Below are 26,195 nucleotides of genomic sequence, written 5' to 3'. Positions count from 1 at the left end.
GTTTGGGTGTAAACTATTCTACCAAAAAGGCCAGTTACAATAAAAATCCACCTTCTCCCCAAGATACCCCATGGCAGGTCTGTGACATCAGGCAGGGGGAAAAGATAACTCGTACTTTTAACCAAGTCCTATGTGAAGTTTAACATATCCTTTACTTGTGACAGTGAGTGTTGTCAACAAGCCACAGACTTCTCACAAAGGAAAGCCTAGATATGATGGTGGTATGGCTAACTCATATCTATGGCGAGGGCTGGAGAGACAGATGGCTCAGTGGTTAGAAGCACATATTGCTCTTCCTGAGGACTGGAATTCAGTTCCCAGCACCCACATCAAGCAGCACACAACCACCTGGAACTCTAGCTCCAGGTGATCTGACATCTGTGCCCTCCTCCAACACCACACATACATGGCATACATACATATACATGATTCAAATCAGTTAATTAAAATTACAAATAAATAAAAATGCAATATCTCTGATGAATGTTGCCTTGAAATCATGATACTGAGTGATCATGTGATCCCCCCCACACACACACACACAAAATCCCGGATCTCCAAACCCAAAATCTGAAACTTCCAGAATGTGATAATACAAGTAGAAAAGCTCACAGGAAAAGGATTTTGTTTCACAGACAAAACAACTAAAAATACATATATAAGAAATACATGAAACAAATAAATCTCATGCTTACAACTGGGCACCATCTCCAAAATGGTCATCAGCTATATGGAATATTCCAAAATTCAGAAAAATCCCAAACCTGACATGTTTGATTTCAGGGATTCCAGGTAGGATCACATGTTGAAGGCACTCACCGAGAAGTGCCCCTGTTAACAGCCCATGTAGTTACCTTTAAATGATTTCTACTTGCACTTTAGTACACTTGCTTTCCTGTGTGTATTAATAATTATTATCCTGAGGAGGCCACAGGCTTTCACCTACTTACCTGGGGGTGAGCAGATCAGCCTAAGTGGCTGGTGGGTGACATTGTGCTTTGAGCTGCAGCCCTTACCTGTGGATCAGAGAGTCGGGAGAGGTCAGGGTACAGATAGAACTTGATGCCTTCAGAGGCGCCTGGCAGTGTGACCCCTCGAATCAGGAGGATCAGCAGCATGATGTAGGGGAAGGTTGCAGTGACATACACGACCTGCCCGGGAGAAGAGAGACAAGAGGTAGGCAGGGGTGGTAGTGGTGAGCTTATTTCACTCAGCACAGCTCCCTCTCCGTGCTACAAATCATCCTTTATGGAGGCTGCCTTGAAATTAACTAGATATACATGGACCATGCTGTCTGTATCCATCTACACAGCCCAGTCTCAGAAAGACAGTTGGCTCTGGGCATCCTCAGGGTCTTGTTTCCATAGCTGCTAGTAACTATGGATGCTCATGCCTCTCACATCAAATGGCATGCACGGTGTTTACAGAGAGCTCCACAATTCTCTGTGTCATCTCTTGACAGCTGACAACATCTGATACAATGCAAGCACCATGTAATCAGCACCCTGAATTATCTAGGGAACAATTACAAGGAAAAAAGTCTACACATCCAGTTCCCATGCAAACAGCCATTCATTATTTCTATCTGGGTTTCTTTGAATTCACAGATGTGGCTCCTATGTGACTGTACTGACAGAAAGTACCCATACTAGAGTCCTAGAAGCAAAGAGTGAGATGATCCTGCCTCCCTTGTCATCTTTGTTATGTTGGGCATGACATCCCTGTCAATCAAGAGGAACATGTGCAGGAGATGTATCTTCCAAGGTTGTACATGGTCAGCAACAATGTGTCCTGCATTTAAACCTTGAGAGGGGAGATTCCATGATTCCTATTGCATAAATAGACTTAGAAAAGGAAGGAAGGACTGTGTTAGCAGTAGGCCTCACTGAGAGCTAAGGGGAGAGGGCTCACATGTGCACCTGTTTGCCTCGCTCTGCCTACTCCTCAGGGGAGTGTATATGGAGGGCATATGAGGAGCTTGACAGCAGTGAGTTTCAAACTCACCAAAAGACATAGAAATCACAACCCCATACTTGGAGCTCTGGGAAAGAAGAAGTTTCTCCAAAACACTTCCATGTGGGTCACTTGCTAATGTTTATCTGACTCCACTCATTTTGAAATTTATTTTCTTACTGTGTGGAGGCTGTGTGCATGGCACGGCATGTGTGTGGAGGTCAGAGGAAAAATTTCAGGAGTCAGTGCTCTCCTTTCACCATGTCCCCCCCCACCCCCCCACCCCCCAGGGATCAAACTCAGGTTGTTAGACTTGGCAGCAAGCACCTTTTCTAGCTGAACCATCTTGCTGGTCCTCTATTTCATCTCTTTTTAAACCTGGCCAGGACTCTTGTAAATCACAACTCATCAATGGTCTGAGATATGCAATTTTGAAAAGAACTGTTCTTAGTAAAAATCTTTTCTTTTTATAACCTAAGATAGGCTGGGGCACGGGAGTAGGAAAGGAGATGGGAGGTAGAGGCAGAGATTGGGAGAGGAGGCTGAGGGAGCAGGAAAGATCCCACACTGGTTTGGAACTCCCTAGGTCTGGTCTGCTTGGAGGCAGATGTGTGAACCCAGAGAAGCTGAGAGAGGATGAACCAGTAGAGAAAGTGTACTCAGGGACACATAGCCCTCCTCCTGGAGCCTTCTGTCCTGAACACTGCTCACACAGAGCTGGCCAACCATTCATACTCTGGACCCCAGCCCTGGGTCCCCACATAGTTGCCAGCCCTCCTCCACTGGAAGACCCTGCAGGACTGCCACATTTGACCCTTTCTCCTTTGTCATTTTCTATTCTCTAATCACTTGCACTGTTCTTTTTTGGGACCTCCCCACTCCTGTTTAGAAGGGAGCTTGTCACCATTCAAGGGTCAGGGACATCCTTAGATTCTAGTTTAGCTCTGCATAGCCCTCAGTGCACACAGATGCAGGGCACAGGCTTGCTGATGGCTGGGACTTGGACACCACAGGATGAGCATGTGCTCTGAGCAGGTTGCCTCTGCTATCATCCCTCACTCCTGTGTAAGCTGGGCATGCTTTAGCCAGGGCTCCAGTCCTTCATATCAGTCCTCCATTCATAACCTCATTTCCTCATTATGCATGCATTCACAACACTGAAGCCATTCCTGTGCAGTCAGTACTGACTATGCTTGGGTATGGAAAACTCAGCCAATGAGCCCAACTGGTTAAAAGAAAGAGACAAAGACATATAATACATTCAGTGGTGGGCACAGAGGGACAACAGTCCATGACAAGAGCAGTCAGGGTAGACTTCTCCAAAAAGGTGACCCAGACATCGGATCCTAAAGGAGTAGAAGAAGAAGAAGAAGAAGAAGAAGAAGAAGAAGAAGAAGAAGAAGAAGAAGAAGAAGAAGAAGAAGAAGAAGAAGAAGAACAAGAAGAACAAGAAGAAGAAGAACAAGAAGAAGAAGAACAAGAAGAAGAAGAAGAACAAGAAGAAGAAGAAGAAGAAGAAGAAGAAGAAGAAGAAGAAGAAGAAGAAGAAGAAGAAGAAGAAGAAGAAGAAGAAGAACTAAAGAGAGCTCAGTAGCCTGAACAAAGTCACCCAGCTAATAGCTAGGTATAGATTCATAACAAGGCTGACTTATTTCCAAAGTCACCTATTTGAACATCCCAATATTCCACTCATGAGATCATAATGACATTCATAAACATACCTTATTATTTTCCTCATTTGAGAGATTTGCAGTCATTTTGTTAGCACAAAGCACAGGTTTAAATACAGTCCTCAAACAAGAGGACACAAGGATTAGCAGAGATGGTGACAATGCATCATCTAGACACACCTTGAAGGTTGGATAATTTCTGTGGATGCTATTTCTGGTCTTCAATGAGAGCTCATTTAAGCCTCTGGTCCACCGATGCCTGCATTGCAGCTGGCAAATGAGCCATGGGCTCCCTGGTATGTCATATGATGGATGCATTCTCATACTGTCATATACAATGCCACAAAGTGTCATTCAAAGAAAAGAATATGCAAATAAGACACACGATTGGAGTAGGCAGTCAATATTAACAATAAGAAAAAGGTCAGCCATGGCTGTGGCTCATCGGCCAGCAAGCTGACTACTGTAAGACTCTCCTCTTCCACGTAGTTTTATAGACTTTGTCTATGACAGATATTCAGCATTGCACAAATATTCTCTAAGGAATGCTTGTTAGGGCTGGAGTGATGGCTCAGTGGTTAAGAGCACTTTCCCTTGTTGCTCTTCCAGATGATCCAAGCCAAGCTTCCATCTTCTGCACTGCTCACAACATTTTTATCTTTCAAGTTCCTCCAGAACATCCCACTAGGTCTCAATACTCAATGGCTTTTCTAACCTAAAGTTCCAAAATCCTTCCACAATCCTCCCTAAAACTTGTCAGAAATACCCTGCTCCTTGTACCAATTTGTGTTAGTCAGGTTTTATATTACCTCCATGAAACACCATGACTAAAAAGTAAGCCAGGGAGGAAAGGGTTTATTCAGTTTATACTTCTACATTGCTGTTCATCACCAAAGGAAATTAGGACAGTAACTCAAGCAGGGCAGGATCCTGGAGGCAGGAGCTGATGCAGAAGTCATGGGAGGGGTGCTGCTTACTGACTGGTTCCCAGTACTCATATCAGGTGGTTCACATGTTGTTAGTTCCTCAGGATCTGACACCTCTGTCCTCCGAGGGTACCTGCATTCATGTGCATGCATCTGCATGTGCATGGATGTGTACACATACCAACCCCCCCCATATCTATACATAATTTTAAAACATAAGAAATTTTTAAATATTTTAAAATGTTGATTTATTCATTTATTTGGTGTGTGTGTGGGGGCATGGGGATGGGTGTGTGTAGGGATATGAAGGGGTATAAGTCAAAGGACAGTCTACAGGAGTTAGTTTTCTCCTTTCATCACACGGGTCCCTGGGATTGAACTCAGATTGTAAGGTTGGCAGCAATCACCCTTACCCTCAGAGCCATCTTACTGGCCCCTGTATATACACACTTGATTCTTTTGAGTACTCTAAAGTCAGCTCAAACCTACAAGTCAGGTAGAGGTAACAACCTCACTGCCATCAGCTAGGGTAACAACCCAACAAAAATGTGCCAGTCAGATGCAGTAGCCAAGAGCTGCCATGTCCCATATTTCTTTCTCCAGCTTAACTGCCATGAGCCCTTGCTTGCACAGTTGAAAGATGAGAAACACAAGGATGACTCACATTCACAGGAATTTATTCTCAACCTGCAAGACCACGTTGATGAGGCTGAATTTGCCAGTTTTCCTATGTTGTCTTTACTGAGTGGATAGGGTCGCTGGGGTATCCTTCAGAGAATTACCTAAGACCTAACCAAGTATGCCCTCTGTTCCCAGAGAGTGTGGATGGCAGCCCGAGCCTCATCCTGGTGGTGGTGTGATCCATTAAACAGCTGATGGTTCTGAGTGATGATTCTGAGGCCACAGAATGAGCTCCCAGTGGATGCTATGCTTCTATATTATGTTAGTATCGCCAAGCCCCCTAACCAGTGTCCATACTTTCATTTTTACACTTTTAACAAAACCATAAAATATAAGTAATATGCAAATGAGTTGCCCACAGGTCATAGAGTGGGCATATTTCCTACCAGAATGAAACTACTGGCTGCCATGTGTTACCCAAGATTCACTCCTAAGCTGAAGTGTGAAAGCCTCAACAAGGGTATAAAGGGTGGTTTGGGGCGTCCTTACATAATATGCACAGGGGGGTGAGTGGCATCAAAATTGAAAATGTATTATCTCCCCAAATCCCCTCTCATGTAGCTCTATTTTTGGCTACTCCAGGTATTTGTGTAATCTTTGATTTGCCTCACCCTTGCCTCAGAGAAGTTGTTGACTATTGCCGTATAGCTCTGGCTGTCAAAAGATTGCCCGTGAATGACATGTGCCAGCACCCACTTCTCTTGTGCACTTGTCAGACACTACTAATCAATCACAGCATTCCTTGCAGCTGAGTTTGCCTGCAGCCTTAAAGCCCTCTATGTAAGACTCCAGCTGTCACCCCTGACCTACTCCACATATTACATGTGCATTTCCTATAGGTCAATGGATGTATAAGATCCAGGTCTAGTCCTTAAGGAAAAACTTGTATGCATGTGTGTCTGGGTCCCCTGGAGTCCTGATACTGCTGCACAGCAGAGTCAAATGGGTAAAGAAGGTTGCTGAGCCAAGTGATTCCCAGGTCTCTGAGACAGATCTGTACAAGTGGTTTGGAGCCAAGCATCCCTGGGTAAGTGGGAATGGTAGAGGCTAAGGATGTGGGATGGGCACAGAATATGCCTTCTGAACATCTAGAAGCTTCCAAGTGGTCACTGGGGTGATGAGGAGGTTGGCCTCTTTCCTCAGCTGTCCCCACAAGCATCACACTCAATTCCCACCATTTGGCTCACTCACAGCAAGGGTCCCTCGCTTCCTTCCTTCTGGGTCACTGTGACAATCTTGTGCTATCCACACTGCTGCCCAGGTTCAGAAGCAAAGACCTGGCTCATCTCTGTCCTGTGAATTTCAGCCAGCAGCCCATGCTCAAGGTGGGGTGGAGCGAAATGGTCGAGCCTTGGTAGCGAGTGTTAGCATCCAATTCTGCTTCTTACTGTGTGACTTGGCAGGTCTCCACCCATACCCACCGCCAGTTCCTCACTGCTAGGGAGCATGCCAGGCTCCTCCAAGTCCCCTTGCCTTTTCCCAGCCTTCCTTTGTCCATAGAGGTCCATCGCCAGCTCAAGGCCACCCACGGTGTTCACTCTCTGTGTGTCTGAGTCCCCACACAGCTGGCTGAGTTTCCTCCAGGTCACGTGTTCTGCCCTCCACCAGGATGTCCTTGTCCCATCTCACAGTTCTAGAGGCAAAGGCGCACAGTGGCTGACTTGAAATACCCCTTGCTCACCTCAGCAATGACCTCTTACCCCACAAACAAAACTGCCAGCCCTGCTGTGGTTATAAGGACTGCCACATCCTGACTCAACCCCTGTCACCCATCACTTGAACTATTCCAGTCCTCTCTCTAGAACCAAATACTATGGTTGCCTTGCCTTGAAAGCTCATTCATGACTTCTAAAGTAGAAGAATGGACTTTGATGTTTGACTTCTAATGCTGCACTCACTGGTCCCAAAGCACAGAGGGCTCTGGGTGAGATGGGAACAGTCACAATTTGTTGGTGGGAGAAACACAAACTTAGGGTAGAGTGCCAGTCATTTAGAATATGGTTTTGTGCCAGGTCCCTGTGAAACATGGGAGCCTTGTGAACTGAGGTTTGGTGAATATTGGATTTTAGGAGGTGTGTTTATAGGGAGGGTCATCACAAGGGATTTCCTTGTAACAGACCCACCCCCTGCACACACATATACACATATACTGAGAGTCAGGGATCTCATGATCAAGGTGCCCCCTGGCAAGAATATGGTCCCTTTGAAGTCATCTGGGGACCCAGGATATGTCTGGAAGAGGGAGGAGTTGTTCACAGTGCCTGTGACTGTGTTGGATGATAGGTAACTAAGACAGGCACAATAAGTCCTTTGACAAGGCAGCACCCAGCCAGACTGTTCCTTGGTGTTGCCAGCAGTGACTCAAATACAGGGAGGTGGGTGTGGAGGAGGGAGGGTCCCATTTGTCAGCCTCCTTAGCCTCAGGCTGTGAGGCCTCCCTACCCAGAGCACACCCCTAGGTTAATGAAGAGTTTCACTATTGTTGAATCCCCTTGCATCAGGTCATCTCCTTCTGCACAGAAAGGTCCCATAATTGTGGTAATTACACTGTATCCTGTCTTAATTGACTCTAATTGCTCATTTGCATCCCAATACTGGAATCCTGGGGTGCTTTCCCCCCTACTTCCAGGACACAGCTATTTATTTTATAGCAGGGAGACTGTCTGGTCACTGGGAATGCCATAGAGTTTGCAGAAGGGCCTCCCTCCCGAAGATTTCAGGACAATGGGGCAAGTTATAAAGTGGAGTGTTGTTCAAAAAGCATTGAAAAGTGGATTGATGTGGGAACAAAGGCCTAGGTCCCCAGGGTCAGTAGATCCAGAATGCTGGACTGCTCAGGCAGATTTCATTCCTCACTAACTGAGAAGGTATGATACAGTGAAGACAGAGACAGACAGGCTAATTCAAGCTTCCACCTTGTATTCCACAAATGGACTTACTCATGTGAGCTAGTCTTTGTTATTTACCAGAATCTTCTCAAAGGTAGTATGCCTTTTATGTTATCAAATGTGAAAGGAAACTGTGAACTCCTGCCAGATAGTAAACCATCTCTAAGCCCAATGAGTCAGTAACTGCAGAATTAAATGTGGTGAAGTAAGAGAAGAATAAACTCTAGCCCAAAGATGGCTGTCCTTTGGGATTCTCTGTCTATGTCTAAAGAAAGCAAATCAGGTTTGAGAAGGGCTAACCTTAAACCAGCTCTTCCCTGGACTCTGCCGAGGAAGCAAACATCCCACGATGTAAAAATGATCTTATTTGACTTTCATGCAGATACGATCATTCTGGGATTCTCTACCAGCAGAATTTCTTCCATATTTGTAGTGAAAGAGCAGTCAGATGTCATGTGAGGTCCTGCCAGGGGTCTCAGTTTCTTAGATACCAGTCCTTTGTCAAGTGATAGCCTTCCCAAAGAACCAGGACTCCCTGGTGCTCTCCAGGGTCCTGACACTGATTTAGCTTGCACTAACTGCCCAGAGCCTTGAACCATGCTTTCATTAGCTGAGCACCTGGGTGCCAGAGACGGTTGACACTGTTACCTCTAACCTGCCTTCAAAGCTTATGTGGGTTTCTCTATTTTCAGACTGAAACCTTCAAGATGGCTTATCCTTCACACAGCTGGAAGCACTCAGAAGTTTGTCCTCTCCACATTGCAGCTTCTGTTTTTAACCTGGAGCCTCTGGCTTGACTAGAGTTTGCCAGAAACTCACCAATACACATTACCCCCAGCCATGGCAAGCCCATACAATGTCCCGTTCCCATTTCCCTTTCCAGCTGGTCATTCTAGAATATTTACCTGCTCCCTGGGCTAGAAAGCACAGCACTAGACATACAGTGGTTAGACAAGCATTCTTTTGACTATTAACAGATCATTGTTACTCACCCCAACCCAGATTTCTAATGATCACTCCCAGATTTCCTAGGGAAGACTATTCTAACCTTCACCAAATAGTCAGACATACCCTCCATTAACGACTTGTTGGGTTTTGAGAAGATGTGAGGAAGATGAAAATCTGAAAATGGAAACTTCCATGGACATAATTGGCTTCTCACATTTATTTTTCTTTACTACTTTTAGAGATGTTTTCAAGATTATTCTAACAAAACTTGTATATGTTGGGGAAAAACATACTTCTAAGTAACTAAATATGACTTGTGTAGTGTCGTGTTTTCATAAGACAGTAAGGGTATCATCTCCCTATTGAGGCAAGGGTATTTTAACAAGACAGTTCTATTTCTCTAGGCAAATGAAGAGATGATTATTAAGCAACAACTGACTAATGGCGTTTAAAAACAGCAGAGACTACCTGACTGTCACCAAACACTGTGTCACTGTAAGGTGCATGTTTCACACTGACATCCCTAGACAGGGTTAAGGAGGAAGAGAGGAAGATTCTGTGAGACATCATCAGAGTATGCCCCAGATGCGTGTGGTGAGCAGAACCTGGAACTTACTGTAAGACCATGAGGGAGACCTAATATCTACTCCCTCTTTGGCAGTAACTAGACCCTTGTTTAGAGTGTGCATGCATGTGTGTGCAGGTCACTGACAGTTGTCTTCCTCAATCACACTCTCTATTTTTTTCAAGAAAGAATCACTTATTATGGAGGTCTGTTATTTGGCCAGCAGGTCTTAGGCACTCCTTTTTTTCTGCCTTCCTGGTGCAGGGTTTGCAGCATACAATTCTACACCAAGGTGTTTGTGTGGGTTCTGGGATCCAAACCCCTTATTGACTGAAAAAAAATCTCCTCAGTCCAAGACTCCTCACCCTTAAGAGAACTTCTGACTGCCTAACCCAACCTCCCTCACAGCTGGTTGGTCATGTGATGATAGCTGGCCAATAAGATACAAACAAAGGTGTGTGTACCACTTCAAGATCCTGCATGTGAAAGGAAGGGCTAGATCCTACCCTTGCATCTTGCCTTCATATGGTCTTAAATGAAGACAAGATCTTTTAGGTTATGAAATTGTGGGCAGTACCCTAACATAGACAGGAGTGAAAACAGAGGATTGAGCTCCCGAGTCTGATCCATCAAGTGAGAGGAAAGAAATGGGACTTAGTCCAACAGAGAATCTAAATGTCTAGCCACCAACTGTCTCTCTGACCTAGTGTAGGCACTGCTGTTCCCATTTTGGGTGGGTTTGTGTCTGGGTCTGGGTCTGAGTCTTTTGTTAAGTGAGGGTACTGGCTAAGAAGACCCATATCTCCCTTCACAGACACAGAGATGCTGAGGATGACCTGAGGCCCCTAGAAGCAGGCTATTGAGAGAGACGATCTGCTACTTCTGGAATCAACCAGGAATATCAACAAATAGGAAGGGCTCAGCTATGAAATTAAAGCTTCCCTGCCATGGTTCAAGAGCAGTGTTGGTGGGGACCTGCACATAAGGTGAATTGCCATGCATAGTATGTGCACGTGGTGCCCTGAACTACGTCTTCCCGGTTTGTGAAGAGAGGTCAATTCCCACACAGATGATGAAGGTAGGTTAGAAGTCACCATCACTCAGACACCAAAAAGGCTGGGTGGCCTATCATCCTAGCAAATGAGTAGCCTTTGTGGGTAGGGAACAATGTAGCAGGAGTTCTAGACTTCAGACAGAAGCTACAACAGTCTCACCTCAGCTGCAAGGGGGTCAGAGCAGTGATTCTGGAAAATACTCAGGAGACCACATCACTAATGAATGTGATACTGACTGGAGACATGGTGGGATTGGAAAGCTGATATTAAGAGGGGCTAATTCACTGGCTGGGGAAGCCTGAGAGCAAAGGGGGTGAGGAGAGAAGATGACCCGTAGCATAAAGACACACGCATAGCCATCACTCCCAGACTCCTAAGGAAATATGCATAACAGTAGCAAAATTACAGTTGTGAAGTAGCAACAAAAATAATTTTATGATTGGGGGGTCATCACAAGGTGAGGAACTATATTAAAGGGTCACAGCATTAGGAAGGTTGAAGACCACTTATAAACAAACTATGCCCATGTCCAGAAGGAAATATATTTTTGCAATCAGGAAAGTACAGAATTCCTGGTCAGATCCCCTTGGCTCCAAAGCCTGCACCCTGACTGCCACATAGACCAGTGGGGAGTCTTGTCTTGTAGTTAAGTAGGATAATTTCACACCAGTGTTTCTTGCTCTCCCATGCCATGAGCCTTTGCTTCTGTCCTACCCTTTCCTCCTGCCTCTTTAGTCATGGCTGCCTTCACCCAGGCTATAAGAACCACCCTTACATGGCATACAACACTCAGCAGCACAGTAACACCATACAGACACGAATCCAGTCTCTAGCATTTCTTTGTGCATCCACTAGACTTCTGCCAGCCACTGTCTTTCTGGGGTTTGATTCTCTTTTCTTTACAGATCATGAGATGTGTCCTTTGAGAAGTAGGCTTCAGGCAGGAATCTAAATATTAGACTAAAACAAAGAAGTAGTTTCAGACAGGGATCTAAATTTTAGGCTAGAACAAGGAAGCAGGTTTCAGACATGAGAATTACTTTGGGCTAGGACAGGGAAGTAGGCTCAGATACTTTGATCATCCTGATAAGCCCTTAGAAACAGTGATCATGGGAGTGTTCACGTAATTGGGTTTAATACCTTCCTTGTTCTTTGACTATCTGTGTTTATTGTCTTGCTTGTTCCTTGACTATTTGCATCTATTGTATTGCTAGACCCTCAACCTAGAACTGACCTTAATACATACATGTAATTAAAATGGTATAAAAGCATAAAGGAGGAGGGGGGTGAGATAGGAGGTTCTAGGGTGGGGAAATGGGAAAAGGGGATGACATATGTATTGCAAATAAATAAAAAATCCAATTAGAAAAAAAAAGATGTGTCCTTTGAGCCTCAGGTTCTTGCCATGACAGCTCCCACCTCTGTACTAACTCTGGGAGATAACCAAGCCAAGGTCCACAACGCATCAGTCCTACATCCTGACGCATCAGCCTTTAATAAATGGCAACCTTCTTTTTATTCAGCTCTACTTCATCTTACCTCATAATATAGTTAGCCAGCATAGGAGTCAGCTTCCCACCTCCGTGATACAATAACCAAGGCAGACAGCTTAAGAGGTGGGATTGGTTATTTTGACTCATGGTTCAGAAGGTTTGACCTGTGGTGACTTGGTCTGGTTACTTTAGGTCTGCAGAGACATCGTGGTGGGAATGTGAGGTAGAGGAGATCCTTTTATATCATTATCATGGTCAGAGAGGAGAAAGAGGAAAGAGAAGAGGAGGAAAGAGAAAGAAAGAGGAGAAGGGGAGAAGATGAAGTGGGATGCAGAGAGGGGAGAAGGAGTCTAGATCTCAGCATCATTTTCAAAAAACACACCCCCAATGACCTAACTTCCATCTACTAGGCCCTACCTACTAAAGGCTGGACCATATTCCTACATTGTCATGACTGATAACTCGGTCTTTAACACATAGGCCTTAGGGGGCTCTTTAAGATTTAAACTGAAGCAGCTGCTGACACAGCTGGCTGTGGCTTTACTCAAAGCTGCTCAAGGCTAGGGGCTGTATGCTTCCTCAAGGCTCCAAAGCTTTTCTTATTAAGTCCTTTGCATACTGTAAATACTAGGCTAATATGAAATTCAGATCTTGACAGTGAACATCACACACTACATCGAGCCTTTGGGACTGAGGTAGCTCTGTTCATCTACTTGAGATCTCTCTACTGAATCCCATCTGTAGACAGTCAGGTTTGCTCAGCACACTGTGGCCAGGCTCTGTGCTTGGTTCAGAGCAGGCTGAAGCTGATGAATGAACATGTCCCCATCCTTGAGATATTCCACAAGAGACACAGCATAGTGGGAGGGTGGCTCAGGGCTCCTGAAGATGAGCTCTGAGGGGCACAGCAAGCCCCTGTAGCTCTAATCCTGCTAGAACCCACTGTGAGAGCAAATCTCTGCAAGGCAGATGTGTTAGCCTGTGAAAAAGTAACCTTCAGGGACAGAAGCAAGCCCTACATGCTGGGTGACATGGTCTTGAAGCAGCAGGCATTTTTGCACGCTCATTAGGATGGCCGAATCCAATTGAAATCCTTGTCCACAGGGTATCGAAAGATGACCAGATTTGAGAGGCAGGGTTTAAGCCTATTTCATGGTGAATTAAGATTAGCTAGGGAGTCAATGCTATTGATTTTTACATCTCCACCATAAAGGCCACAGAAATGGAAACAATCTCAAAACAAGCCTGAGTGACATAAATATTCCATGCTGTGCCCAGTCAAGCTTACTCTGGTATTAAGAGCTATTGCTTACTGCCTGAAAAACATGCCCAGTACCTTGGCTAATAATGATTTAAGTCCCATCCATCTTCTTGGACTAGAAGGCTTCTGTCACCATAGCAACCAAGGGCACAAAGAAAGCACACATACCCTGGAGTGGATTCACGTGTCTGTGTGTATTCGTGTGTGTGTGTGTGTGTGTGTGTGTGTGTGTGTGTGTGTGTAGATATGACAGAGAAAGAGAGAGTGTGTATGTATGTAGTGGGGTGCTAGATGGAAACATCACCCATGTGTCCTGGCTCTCTTGAACACACTTGTAAAGATGGAGACATGAAGAACAGCAAAGGCTCAGGCAGGGACCATGGCTATTACCAGGCTCTTAAAAACAGACCTCATCTCAGACAAACCAGATCCATGGCAGAAAAGAATCTGGCTCCCCTCTCTCCCTTGCCTCAGTTGCTTTTCTGTTGCCTCTGTTACTCAGCTAGCATCCCAGAAGACACCAGGCTCCCCCTTAAAAGTCCAGCCTGACAGTTTCTCAGTTATGATCCTCATTCTGTCCTGACAGACTTAAAACTTTCCTTTATTATACTACTGTTTCTTCCCCGTCTCATTTGAAAGGCCCTCTGCCCCAGTTTGTTTTGTAATATTTTCCCTACATCAAATAAACAATTAATGGCTCAATCAACCAACTCTGATGAGCAACTTCTTTATGAGATACTTTGTATCAGGCCTGGGGAGATGGCTTCCTCAGTAAAGTGCTTACGTGCAAACATGAGGACCCGAGTTTGATCCCTGGAACCCATGGAGGTGGGCAGAGTGGTCGTCCTTTTAATCTAAGAACAGGGAAGGTGGAGACAAGGAGATCATTGAGGCTTGTTGGCCAGCCAGATGAGCCTCAAACCATGAAGCAGCAGGCAAGCAAGAGACCCTGACTCAAAAAGGTGGGTGGATAGTTCCTGAAGAGAAACACATGAAGCTGACCTCTGATGTCTACACACATGTGCACTCATACACACATGTGTACCCACACTCAGGAACATCCTCCCCAAGTAATAGAAATAAACAAAATAAAAGAAGACCTTGCTATTTAATTATAGAAATGAAAACAGACTAGTATACCCCACTTTCCTTTCTCCCTGCACCCCTTCCTCATGGGACTGGAGCTCTATGTAAACCAGGCTGTTTTATGCCCCTGGAATGCTGAGATCAATAGTGTGTGCCACTATACTTAACGTGTGTGTGTGTGTGTGTGTGTGTGTGTGTGTGTGTTTAGAATTGAATCAAGGTCTCTATCACGTTAAGTAAGCCCTCTTCTCCTGAGCTGCGTCTCAATCTTTTTGCCTCCTATGGATTCGGAGACTGGCTGGTGCCTCCTAGTCCCACTCACCAACTGGTGGAAGCCTCAGAGTTCAAGACCCACATTTCATATCTGCCTGGACTTTCCACAACTCCACGTAGATACCTACAAATCCATATGTTCAAGCCTGGAGTCCTCACATTCTCCCCCAAACCTACACCTTCCCTATCATCTTCTTGGCCTCCTAAGCTCTGGCCCTTGGCCTGTAGCTTCCTTTTCTCCTGCTTCAGCTTGAATTAAACTCTGGAAATGCAGGAAGCATGGCTGCTACTTCTGGAAGCACTAGCATGCATCACTCTTGTTTTGGCCTGTTCTAGGCTAGCCAACCCCAGTGTACACTTCCACTTTGGTCTTCTGGGCCTCAGTCTTCTTCCTGTTCCTTAAATGTCAGTGTTTCCCATGTCTCTCTGTCCCTCCACCTTCCCCGCATCCTCTTCCTGAGCAAGCCTTTGCTCACGTGATCCCATCTGTCCTATAACACATATTTCTGAATTGTTGTATTTGTCCATTTTCTGTTACTATCACCAAATACCAGAGACAGCTAACTTTGTAAAGAGAAGAGGCTTATTTAGGGAGCAGTTCAGGAAATACAAGGGCAAAAGCACACGATTCATCTCAGCCCTGGGCAACACCTCATGATATCATGGCAGGGTGTGTATGAAAGTGAGAGTCTACTACTAAACTGCTGAATGCAAGGCACCAAGGCCATCACCATCTCTATAACTATAGATGAGCAAGAAACTTTATTGGCTAAAATAGCTAAATTTTCATAATATAATTTTATGTACATCAGTGTTATATACATACATGTACATCTGTGCATATATGCATGTCTGGTACCTATGATGGCCAGAAGAGGGCATTAGATACTCTTGAGCTGGAGTTACAGATGGTTGTCAGCCACCACGTGGGTGCTGGGAATCCAACCTGAGTCCTCTGGAAGAACAGTGCGTGCTCATAATGAACCATCTGTCCAGCTCCTGGTTGAAATATCTTAAAATAATCGAGACCACTTGTTTAACATTTAGGATGACTCTAGCCAGTGAGATGGCTCAGTGGATAAAGGCACTGGCTGCCAAGCCTGAGGGTCTGAGTACAATCCCCAGAATCCACTGATGGAGAGAATGAATTTCTTTAAATAGTTCTCTGACCTCCACATATAAGCCATGGTACATCACACACTAAATTTATGATAAGATACTTTAAATGTCTTTAAAAGATTGAACTATTCTTTTCTGTAGAAAGGTATCAGAAAAAAAAGGTTGGTGGAATTTGATACTGAAAAGCCAACTTTAGGAACATTATCTTGAGTCCATTTTTTAAAATTCCACATGTTCTTGAGGCAACTCAGTACTTTACAGATCCAAGAAAAGAAGATACCACAGGCAGAGTAGGCTATCCCATTGTTACTGTGCTATCCCGAGTTACCGTGGCCAAACTGCACACATGACCTGCTAGTGCTCTGACCAGCAATCCGAGCCTGCATATGCTGAGGATCCTGTGGAAGAGCCTCCATAGCAGCAAGAGTCCACATGGCCGTGCCACAGACCAACACATGGCATAGTTCCAACGGAGGTGCACAACCTTTCTGATTTCTGTTCCATCTTGATGGGAGACACAATGCATTTTTTTTAGTGCACAAAATAATGGCATGACTTAATGCAGGTGAAATATATCAGTTAGACATTTCTCCTTTTAAGAGTAGGGCACAAAATAAAACTCAAGATGATATCTATGGCACCCAAGTGTAGAAAAGTACACACCCCCAAATAACTCTAGGAGTTTTATAGAATTCCTATGGGTTCATGGGAGCCTTGATGCCTCTTCATGCCCAGGAAAAAGAATCTTAACCTCTATGAGGTGATTCCAAGCCACCTGCCTCTCTTCTGAGCCTAGATACCTCAGTGGCATCCCAGATATCTCCCTGTGCATTCCCACTGGCCACTGCAATCTTGATGAGAACTCAGAAGAGAGAATTATCTCCTCTAGTCTCTGTTCCTAGTGTATTTCTCCTCTTCCCTAGTGGCACCACATCTGGCTCTGGTCATGTAGCTTATGGCCTGGGTTTCATCATTAATCTCTTTGTTTCCTAAACCTACCACAAACAGAGGGGAGGGTCTATTCTCTGTGGCACTTCCTAAGCCCACGCTCTTCTCTCCACCTCAAAGTACCTAGCATCCCTGACCTGCACTTCCTCCATGGTCACCTACTTACATGCCATGGCTCTGGGGGCACCACAAGGAGGAAGCCAGGCCATGCCACCGCTTTGCTTCCAGTTATATCCAAGCTGCATTCTCTGGGCCACATGGGTCCCAAGATAGCTGTGAATGTAGCCCAACATATTTATAGACACCATCATTGTATCACAGTATCAAAAGGCCTTTCAGTAACCAGCTGCATTCTCGACTTCTCTGTGCCCACCCACGTACTGTCTCAAGGTCTGACACTTGCTGATTGACTCCACTTCATCAACTGCATAAAACCACGAAGCAATATCATATGCTTCATTTTCACCATTACAACCATTGCAATAGTCTTCCTGCTGGCATCTCATTACACATGGTCTCGCATATCTATAAATGCTGTGGAATTCTTAGGAAGCTTACATGGTATAGTGCAAGCTGGTGGTTACAGTAATGTCTGTCTTGCTTCCTAAGGTCTAAACAAGAGACACATGGGGCATTTCCTGATATCACAGAGACTAAATCACTGCATTAAAATCCAAGGATTTTTAGGAGCTTCCCAAGGTTTCCAAATGGCCTGGCAACCATGTGGGAGCAAGAAGTTCTAACCACTTAGCTTCAAGTCTGTTTTACATGAAACTGAAAGGTTTTATTTGGGGCTGCTAAGGATTGAATCCAGTGCCTTTTTCCTTTCTGATACTAATTGAAACTGAAGTTTCCACAAATATAATCATCAGTCAAGGTGAGGTGAGGCAGGTTATCTAAACATCACCCCTCCCTTCAGATAACTCATGTTGCTATGCCAACACCAACCTAACCCTACTGACCAAGGCACCGCTCCTGGGCAGCTGTGTTTATGACCATTGCAATAGTGGGGACTCTAAACTAATATCTGTGCTTACTTGAAGCTTTTATTTCAAGATGAAAACCCCAGAGCAATGGTCCTGAGCAGTCTGGGGCTGCCATCTTGCCTCACATCCATGCGTGCTTCTCACAACTGGAATCACCGCTACTGGGACTCAGTGTGTTGGCTCACTCACTGGAGAACTCTCACATCTTTACAAATGTGCTGTATGTAAAAGCTGCTGTCTTTGGCTTTTTCTGCAATGTAGTGAGGTTTTCTGCAATCGATCTGAGCAGTCTGACTACATGTGACTGGCACCTCAGGCTGGTCAAGGTGTGCTATAAAAACCCCTGCTATAAACGGGAGGCCCTACAGCTGTGAGTGACTTAAGAAGCCCTAAGTATCTGAAGCAGCAGGCCTGGCATGTAGCAGGCTCTTCCCAGGACTGTGATCAACTCACTGATCCAAACACAAATGATTTAATGGGATAAAGACTTTGCTGGCTTCTGCAGAGTGAAATATGGTCTGCCTCAATGTTCTCGATGGGGTTCTTGTTCCTTACATACCTGAGGTTGTCAAACGGAAGGAAGACAGCTGCGGTCACAGTACAGAACACAGTATGAGACCTGTCAGTGTGATCTCCACTTTCCGAAAATACACTTCTGCTTAAGGGCCATCATCAATGGCTCCCCACTGCTCATGGGTCCTTAGGTGGGCAACCCAGCTTCTTGCTTGCTTCCTAACCTCCATGGCAACACTCTGCCCCACTTCCCCCACCTCTCCTGCAAAGGTGGGCCTGGCTCCAGTCTCTCCACCTGGCTGTCCTCCTCTATGGAGCTTCTCTCAAGAGTTTCCAGCCTTCCCAGTGCCATAGTAATATCCCGACCCAAACATCAACAACTGGTCTGTGGACAACTATTGTTTACAACAGTGTCACTGTGAATATCTGCAGGTGAGGGACTCAAGTTGGAGTCAGAGGGTGAGCTCAGCAAAGCAGAGAGAGCCCATAGTTCCAGCAAGGCTAGCCACTGTGTCTGCTACATACAAGCCTCGAGTATTTTTACATGTAGCACCTTCTAGAAACCTCATAACAAGGTAGGTTTTCTTATTCCTCAAGAGGCACAGAAAGCCCAGTGGTCACTACATTCAGAACCACGTTTGCCAGGGGCCAGAGACACTTGGTCTCTGCTTTTCTCTGTGTGCTGATGAGTATGGTGGTTTGCGATGCGCCCAGGCAGATGGGTTGTACCTTGGCTCATCTGCTGGCTGTGTGACTCTGTATGCCACTTAGCTCTCTGGACCTTAGTGTCATTTCCTAAAGTAGGTTTGCCTACACTCACATGAGCACCTACTGGAAAGGCTGAATCCCATCTGGCAGCAAAGCACCATGATCCCATGTCAGAAACACAGGGAGGGTTTAGAAAATGGGAAAGGCCTGAACTTGGAGCATGGCCTATCTGCCTGCCACTAGATGGCTTCTATGGCATTCCCCCATGCTTTCTCCTCTATCAGCAGTCGCCCTCCGTTGAGAGCTGGTTCTCAAGGGTCTCACTCACTCGGAGCCACAAATCTTTTTTTACCCATTCTGTGCCCATGTTCATCTTCTTCCCCAAGAAAGCGTTCCTGAGCCACTGTAGGTACAGAAAGGTGGGAGGGGGATCAAATATCTGACCACCCAGGAAATGCTGTTTCTTGTTAACTCAGTACAGCAGGCACCACACACACAGGCATCACATGTTCATTGGACGCTCACTCATTCAGGTCATCATTTGGAGTATCTATGTGACTTCCTTTGGGGACAAAGTCATGGCTGCTCTCAGCACCCCTGACCTGCATGCACTCAACCTTGTTCACTGTCTACAAGGAGGAAGGAAAGAGGAGAAAGGCTGTCTTATAGTTATCCTAGTTCTGTGTACACGACCATACCTAAAGTCACTATCCAAAGTGCAGTATAGGATAAAAGCAGTCCTGTGCATCCTCATCATGAGTGCACTGAGAATAAGTGCCTAATAAACGTTATATAGCTAGGGCAACTGCTGTGTCCCGCCATCATCAGCACCAGCACGGAAGGATCATTACAGTGCCTCTGATGACACTGACAGGAACGTTCCAATTCACTGTTAATTTTAAGCACCACTGTTGTATGGTCCCTTGCTGACTAAAACATCATTGTGTGGCACACAATTGCTCTCTAAGTGGGCCCAGACTAATCGTGGTACAGAAGTGATGCTGAAACAGGGGCATGTAGTAGGGACCCCAGGAGAATGGAGCAGGTCCCATCCACCACAATGTGAACTAGCCAATGGTCTGCAGGTGACAGGACACCTACACTGTGACACTTGTGATTTAGCCATCCAGCTGTTAGCTCCCTAGAAAAGATCATGATTTGCCCTTAGTGCCCCCCACCCCCGGCATTTCCTTACTATGTTTCTAATGCATCCTCAGAGCTGGCCCACAATTCACCCTATCCTAAGCCATGCACACATGGTGGCACAGTGTGTCCTCCTTCCCTGTACTAGACACTTCTGAGGCTCTGAACTTGTTAAACTCCCCTTGACTGAAGAGGAAACTGAGTCTGGGCTGTTAACACTGTTGAAAGTGAAAAGGCAGGACTCCTGACACCTGCTTACTGCATGGAGACTGTCACCTCTACCATCACCTGGGCCTCCGACAACGCTAACATCTTGTGGGTGCAGAGCTAAAGCTCTGCTGGGAAAAAAAAAGAGCCTTTCTAGTTGTTCTGTGTCCGCCTTGCACGGCAGTGGTGCTGTGTGACCCCGGGATATCCACCAATCTATACAGGGTTGGGATTCCACACAGTGCTAGGTGTCAGGGAAGGACTGGAAAGGGTTAACAGTGCCTTTACCTCCAACCCCCATCCCCCAACCCTGGACTCCAGGCCCCACTTGAGCTCCTGCAGGCTTTCTCTAGAGCTGGCTGGGCCTGCAGAACGCCCCCTCCCCCCCAGCAATCACTCGGACTTTGGGGGGCCTTTGTGCTTTAATAAAGACGGTATTACTGAGTGGCAAAGTTTCATCCCTTCCAAGTCCCCTCGCTGCTGCCAGAGCCCTGATAAAGGTGAACCACAGCCATTCAGCACCAGAGAAAGGGCTGAATTGGATGCTGGACTCTTTAGACTTAATGACACGATCTACCCCTTCTCCCAAACTGCAGCAGTGAAAAGTAGCACCCCAAACTGCAGTGTGGCTTCTGTACCTTTGTACCCCCATGGGGGCTCCTGGCTGAAACCTTCATATGGCAGCTGCTGGGGTTCTCTGCATGCCTCTCATGATTGCTCCAGTTTCCTCTCTGAAAGCAGACATCAGCCACCACTAGGGCAGTCAGTCCCACCACCAAAGCTGCTCGAGGGCTGGGAGGCAGGGCTGCCCAGGTCTCCTTCTGAGCCTGTCCTCTGCTCTCCTACATGTCTCTCTCTTTAACTTCCCTGCCCCCTTCTCTCTTCCTTCATGCCTCACTAAACCCATTAGGCACTTTACAGGGGGCTCCTGATGCATAGATCGCCATGTGAAGCATCCATGCTTCAGCGGTGGGAGGAAGGCAGAGTCTCCTGTACCCCTGGGCTGTCTCCATCTAGAAAAACATGTGCCTGTGGACCTGCCCTTTCCAGACCCCCATGGACTCTGACAGCCTGTGAAACTGTCTTCTGATTTACACAGTGGCAGCACTGTTCTCATGGGCTGGTGTGCAGACAGAACGGGTTAAGAGTGAGTGAAGGAGGTACTGCTCACTACTTCTAACCTCCAGACCAGACACAGTCTGTTTGGGAGTCCTTGTGTCCCCTCCAGCTCCTCTCCTGGTGGCTGAATGGGGCGAAGGGAAAGAAAACAAACTCAATTCAAGGCTGTTTGCAGCTGTTTCTGGGCGAGGGTGTCTGTCTGTCTGTGTGTGTGTGTGTGTGTGTGGCTTTTTTTTTTCCTAACTTTTTTCCCCTTGCCTTGGTGTCCTGGGCCTTTGAAAAGAATAGCAACAGAGCCCCAGAGCAGTGAAAAGACAGGATTCTTCTTCAAATCCCAGCTAATCCTGCAGCTTCCTCTGAAGGGGCAGTGGGGGAGGTGGGAAAGGACCACAATTGTTTTTTTAGGTCCTCCCCTCTCAACCACTGCTCTTGGAGACCAGGAAACGAGGGGCAAAAATCCATAAATCATCCACGGTGAAGGACAGAAGAAACAGGGAAAGACAGGATGCCAGCCGAAGAGGAGGCATCGGGACAGCTGAGGGTTGATTTGATCTGCTAGATGGGACAGCTGTCTGCTGAAAGCTCAATGTCCAAACTAGAAGCAGGGCTGGTCTCCCCTGCTTAAAAGGTGAAAGACAGCAGGGGCTCAGTGTCTATGTGGGCAGAGCAAGAACGGCACCCTAAGTGGGTTGTGGGTGTAGCTTCTGACCCACACTCTGCCATTGCCTTCCTGGTCATCGCAGCGATGCCCTCAGCCTCTCCTCCAACAACAAGCAGAAAGTCAGCCATGTTCCTCTGCTCCAAAGGTCTCCTTGTCCTCAGAACTAAGTCCTGCCCCTTTGCACAGTGCAGAAGGTCTGATTCAATTCTCTGCTCCACTCCTGACTGCCAATCATCAGCTCTCACCTTGGTTTGCAATGCTTCTAAGTTCACCAGGGCCTCTCCACCTGGAGAATTACACGTGGCTTGACCCTCGACTGTCTGTCCCATGCTCTCTCTGGGAGGTCCCTTCAGCATCCTTCTACCAGACTCTAGCAGTCCTCAAACAGCAGTTCTGTTATGTATGTATGTATGTATGTATGTATGTATGTTTGTATGTATGTATGTATGTATGTATGCATGTATTTCCCTCTGCAGGAAAGAAAAGGTTCCACAGTCTGTGCCACTTGCCACTGAACTGAAAACAGCCCCCACTCGGTACGTAGTGCACAGTGGGTACACGGCCAACACTCACTGGGTGGGTGAAGGTGTGGACAGAAGGATTAGGCTCCCTAGAAAATGAGTGCTGGGCTCAGACAGGAGCTCTGTGGTAGGCTCTGGGCTACAACTCCAGTACTGCCCAAACAACAAGCTAAACTTCAAACACACAAAAAGCTTCTGGATACAGGAGATACTGTATGAGGAGACAGAACAAGCAGTGTGTGTTTGTGAGCACCCATGTGGGCACATGTATGTTTACATGTGTGGATGTTTATATGTGTGTGTATGTGTGTAATCATATCTATCTATGTGTACATGTGTCTGAGCATTTGTATACACATTTATGTACATGTATATGTATGTGCTTGCCTGTGCATGGGTATGTGTGTGCACATGCATGTATTTATGATTTTGTGTACTTATGTGTATATGTATGGATATGTGTCTGTGTGCATATGGACATGTATATATAGGTGTCTGTATGTATATGCACATGTGTGCATATGTATGTTTATGTGTATATATACATATATATTGGTTTATGTGTATATACATGTAAATATGTATCGATGTGTATATGTACATGCATGTGTATGTGCACACCTGCATATATATGTTTATTTGCATGTATATTTATGTGAGTTTGATTATATATGTATATTTAGGAATTATATGTTTTTTCGTGTGTGTGTGTGTGTGTGTGTGTGTGTGTGTGTGTGCATATGTGAAGAATTCTTCACAGACGGTCATTGTTGCTTCTCATTGGTTAATAGCCCATGCATTAGATGACATCAGTTTTGAGTAATTTCTTATTAAAAGAGAAATGTTTTACATAGCCAATATAGAAGATTGGACTTCAGATTGCTTGTGATTTCAGAATTTTTAAAGTTGGGTTATTCATACAAACCTATTTGAAATACTTATACATATTGTTCACATTGAGACAGCTTGGCTATGGGACCAAGACTAAATACTAAATTCAGCTATGCTCTTAATCAACTTAAATGCACATCCTAAAGGTAATTTTATATATTTCAGTAAATTTGTACACAAAATAGAATTGGACAATATGGAATTTCTTCAAGTGTTATATCAGCCCCTAGAAAGCTTTGGATTTTGGAGTATTTTGAATTTTGGGTTTTTAGGTAATGGAATGCTTGGCCTACAAGTGGAGTCTTGTGGGCTTCTCAGCCTCTTGCAGTTCCTCAGTCCCTTGATTTGTGGCAACACTGGAGGTGCAGCTTAAAGACACAGGCAGTGGGGTCAGATCTGCTGAAACCACTGTTGGCCAACTGCTGGTGTAGATAAAGGCCAGGCAAAGTCAGCACAAGAGATTGCAGACAGAAAGCTTTGGGATACACAGAGCTACAAGCAAAAGATCGACAAGGACAGCACCAGCCCACAGGCAGTGTTCTAATCAGATGGGGCAAAAGATGAACCCTACAAATTCACTTGCATTTTGTGCTTCATGGAACATACAGCACTTATGTTTGTCTATGCAGAGAAGAGTTTTTGTCTGTACAAAGGTTGTCAGGAGGCTTGCCTGATAACTGGATGAGAGATCAGAGGAGTTCGTCAATATGACTTAGTGATCTTGTGCCCCTAGAGCCAAGAATGGAGGCGAAGGGCAGAGGCAGGCATAATGAATTTCGTAGATGTACAAAACATGGAGACAAGAAAAACACAAAGTTGCCTCAGTGATTAGGGTTCCTATTAGTCCTACACAGTGACACCTTATCACCTGAGAGGTAACAGGTCCTCATTCAGCCTTGTTCACTCAGGACTTACAATATTATTAACAAACGTTTGACTTTCTTTTTAATCCACAGGAAACTGCTGGCACTTCCATGGTGTCTAGATCAATGGTTCTCAACCTGTGGGTCAAGATCCCTTCAGGGGTCAAATATCAGATATCCTGGATATCAGCTATTTACATGAGGACTCATAACAGTAGCAAAACTACAGCTATGAAGTAGCAACAAAAGTCATTTTGTGATTGGGGGGTCTCAACATGAGGAACTGAATTCAAGGGTCGCAGCATTAGGAAGGTTGAGAACCACTGGCCTAGAGAAGAAATGGCATCCAAACCTCAGCTATTTTCCCATGGCAGGAAACATAAAGTGATGAATGAGCAACCCTTGTGTGCTGAGAACTACAACCAAGGTCTTGTCCTTGAGTCCATGCCTCACTGAGGGCACAGAGCAGGCGCAGACATGAATTTGAATGCTACAAGTGCTCCTGGCCAATGAACCACCTTGGGTCAACTATATGGTGTTCTGTGGCTTGTAAGAGAGTTTTACCTTAAAAAATAAAGATGCCCCCAGGGTCGAATGCCCTGAATTCTATCATTCTAGAGACCCTAGGAGTTCTCAGGCTCTGACATGCTCATCTGTTTCATTACTGGTCAGCAGCATCTAGCTCAAATGCAGCTGCTTCTCTGAGCATGCTCACTCCCACAGGCTGCATGGCTCACCTACCCTTGAGGGCTGCACACTGCATGCTTACTGAGGACCACGCTGTCCACTGCCTTCTCTGGCACGGGGTAGGATCTGTGCTCTATACCAGGTTTATGAAGCAATGGATGTGTGGCAGAGAACTTTCCTGCATCCCTTTTCCCTGGAGAAGCATCTTCTGAGGTTGGGGGGTTTCTCATAGGACCTCAGAAGATACTGAGTGCTGGCCTTTGTGGTGTCAGGTGTCTTCTGAGAGAGATGCCAATGATAGAAAAGCCCTGTGGCTCATCGTGGCCATTTTGGGCATGTCCCTGCTTGACAGTGCTATAGGGACTTCATCTGTGGTACATCATAGCTTCCCCTGGGATCTGTATGTTGGTCATTTGTTCCCATGTCCATTGATAATGAGGTCAGGTCAACAGTGCCTGCCTCCCTGACCATGGAAAGAAGCAAGTAAACTGTGCTGAAATCAGGCGCAGTTTTCACCTTGGAGATGGAGGGCACCAGGAACTTTTCTCACATTAGAATATGTTAGACACTGAGATCTGACTCTGGGTAGTACACTGGATCTTCAGGAAGGAGATGAAGAGGAAACACTGGCCCATCTAGACCTGGACAGTCCACGGAAGATAGATGCCTCCTTCCTTGAGAACTGCCATGCAAATGTCTCTGGCTAGGGTCTGCACTCTGGGACCAGAGGCAACCGCTACCCACATAGGACATCTCAGATAACCCAACATGCTGTTTTCATATGTTTTTTGAGCAGAATCCAAAGACTTCTGGATTCCAGACTCATCTCCAAGATGCTGTGGAGAGAAAAACCCAGTAACTAACCTATGCCATACACCATCCCCCCCCCCAAACCAAATGTACCTCCATAAGTTGTTGGTGTAACCTTGGAACCCCACCATTCATAAAAAGCCCATGAGCTGGCATGACATGCTGGCTCTGTAACACTGGACAAGTCCCCCTTTTGTCTCCATGCCTCAATTTCTTCATA

At 45.7% G+C, this 26,195-nt stretch overlaps 1 protein-coding gene across 1 annotated transcript in view; it reads right to left on the bottom strand.

Moving 5' to 3' along the window:
* Slc6a11 (solute carrier family 6 member 11) overlaps window positions 1-26,195 on the bottom strand; it is a 117,869-nt gene that overhangs the window by 55,749 nt on the left and 35,925 nt on the right. Inside the window, exon 6 of the mRNA XM_034512059.2 lies at window positions 1,017-1,151. Within this exon, the coding sequence (XP_034367950.1) occupies window positions 1,017-1,151 (135 nt within the window). The remainder of the gene's footprint in view (window positions 1-1,016; window positions 1,152-26,195) is intronic.

The sequence above is a fragment of the Arvicanthis niloticus genome, chromosome 9 (assembly GCF_011762505.2).
Source record: "Arvicanthis niloticus isolate mArvNil1 chromosome 9, mArvNil1.pat.X, whole genome shotgun sequence".
NCBI lineage: Eukaryota > Metazoa > Chordata > Mammalia > Rodentia > Muridae > Arvicanthis > Arvicanthis niloticus.
The sequence above is the reverse complement of the archived record's forward strand: the minus strand, read 5'-3'. Positions and strand labels throughout refer to the sequence as shown.